The sequence below is a fragment of the Vanellus vanellus genome, assembly GCF_965231255.1.
Source record: "Vanellus vanellus genome assembly, contig: HAP1_SCAFFOLD_160, whole genome shotgun sequence".
NCBI classification, from domain to species: Eukaryota; Metazoa; Chordata; class Aves; order Charadriiformes; family Charadriidae; genus Vanellus; species Vanellus vanellus.
In genome coordinates this window covers 264360-266458 of record NW_028128363.1, presented here as the reverse complement: position 1 = coordinate 266458, position 2099 = coordinate 264360, and the positions used below count along the sequence as shown (strand labels likewise).

General features: G+C 53.9%; 1 protein-coding gene across 1 annotated transcript; it reads left to right on the top strand.

The window, feature by feature from the left end:
* Positions 1–233: 233 nt before the first annotated feature.
* Positions 234–1163, top strand: LOC309684537 (olfactory receptor 14J1-like; the record flags this gene model as incomplete). The annotated part of the gene is made up of 1 exon (XM_082500435.1): positions 234–1163. The coding sequence occupies one exon, from the start codon at positions 234–236 to the stop codon at positions 1161–1163; it is 930 nt and encodes a 309-aa protein (XP_082356561.1).
* Between the last annotated feature and the right edge of the window lie 936 nt (positions 1164–2099).

The following is a 2099-nucleotide window of genomic DNA, read 5'->3' as shown; positions in this document are numbered from 1 at the left end:
AGGGCTGACCCCTCGGTAGCCACTGGGCAGCGCCCTGCTCCTCACGGCAGAGGCAGCCAACGCCAATCAGAGCTCCAGCCATGGACGTGAGGAAGGTCTCCTGGAAAATGAAAAGGGAGTGTTTGCAACAGAGAGAGAGCCTACGGGAAATGGCTTTCATTTCTCTTACAGAAGTCTCCATTGACTTACTCTGTTTCCCTCCTTGAACAGGTCCCCCTGCCCAGAGGCAGCAAATGTCCAACAGCAGCTCCATCACCCATTTCCTCCTCATGGAGTTTGCAGACACACGGGAGCTGCAGCTCTTGACCTTCTGGCTCTTCCTGGGCATCTACCTGGCTGCCCTCCTGGGAAACGGCCTCATCATCACCGCCATCACCTGCGACAACCGCCTCCACACCCCCATGTACTTCTTCCTCCTCAACCTCTCCCTCATAGACATGGGCTGCATCTCCACCACTCTCCCCAAAGCCATGGCCAATTCCCTCTGGAACACCCAGGATATCTCTTACTCTGGCTGTGCTGTCCAGCTCTTTTTTGTACTCTTTTTTATGTCAACAGAGTGTTCTCTCCTCACAGTCATGGCCTATGACCGCTACGTTGCCATCTGCCATCCCCTGCACTACGGGACCCTCCTGGGCAGCAGAGCTTGTGTCCGCATGGCAGCAGCTGCCTGGGGCAGTGGGTTTCTCAATTCTCTCCTGCACACGGCCAATACATTTTCACTGCCCTTCTGCCAGGGCAATGCCCTCGACCAGTTCTTCTGTGAAATCCCCCACATCCTCAAGCTCTCCTGCTCACACTCCTACCTCAGGGAAGCTGGGCTTCTTGTGGTTGGTGTCTGTTTAGCATTGGCGTGTTTTGTTTTCATTGTACTGTCCTATGTGCAGATCTTGAGGGTGGTGCTGAGGATCCCCTCTGAGCAGGGACGGCACAAAGCCTTTTCCACGTGTGTCCCTCACCTGGCCGTGGTCTCCCTCTTTCTCAGCACTGGAGTGTTTACCCACCTGAAGCCCCCCTCCATCTCCTCCTCACCTCTGGACCTGGTGGTGGCAGTGTTGTACTCGGTGGTGCCTCCAGCAGTGAACCCCCTCATCTACAGCATGAGGAACCAGGAGCTCAAGGCTGCCCTAAGGAAACAGGCCCAATGGACACTGTTTCATTGACAATAACCTGCCGCCCCTTCCATGCACATTGCCCAAGGCTTATCTTAGGCTGTGAGTCTGCTTTTTTCTCTCGTGATAATCCTGCTTATAGATAATTTTCTGAGTTTACGCTGCTTGTCTTGAGGCTTCATCCTACTGTGTCTGACCCTTGCACAACACTGTGTCAGGTGTGGCCTGACAGATAACAGCTCTTCAATAAAATGGCATCTCCCAAGTGCAGTGCCTGAAGGATGGACTGTTCCTCCAAAGTTCCTTCCAAGTACATGTTCAGTGATTTGGTCTTTTAATGAGTCTCCTCTCCGTATGTTCTCAACGTTTTTGGAGCTAAGCTGATGGTACTATTGGGTTCCACTGCACCAAATATTCTGGATTTAAAAGCGCTCTTCTTGGTGCCCAAAAGAAGGGGAGACTCCCATTACCTCCTCAGTCTTCTTCATGTATGACAGGACTGATGGCATATACCAGACGTTCTGGAAATGTATTTTTGAGGGGGAGGAGAGGCAGGATTAGGGACTCGACACGTGCCCTTGCGCTGGAACAGATGGAGACTCTGAAGGTGAAACACCCTCAAAGGTCAAGTCCACCAATATAAAGCACTGAATCAATGTGTCCACGCACAAGGACGCTGCAGTGCCGAGGGAGTCAGCAGGCACTCATCAGGCACAGGATGGGGAGAGTGGGGAGACACAGGAGGTGCCTGAGGGAACCCCAGGGCCAGGACTGCTGTGCTGTCCTGGGGGATGGGGCTGACTGGGGATAGAAGGGGGCAAATTCAGTCAGGGCTGGGGATGAGGCACAATATGAATTCCAGAGAGGCAGAGAGTGACCAGCCTCTTTTTCCTCGTTCCCTCAGCGCCAGCACGAGCCCCGGGGCTGATGGGCAGGCTGACCTCCTTGTCTGCCCCCCAGGAGCTGCTGTGCCCTTGGGAGGATCTG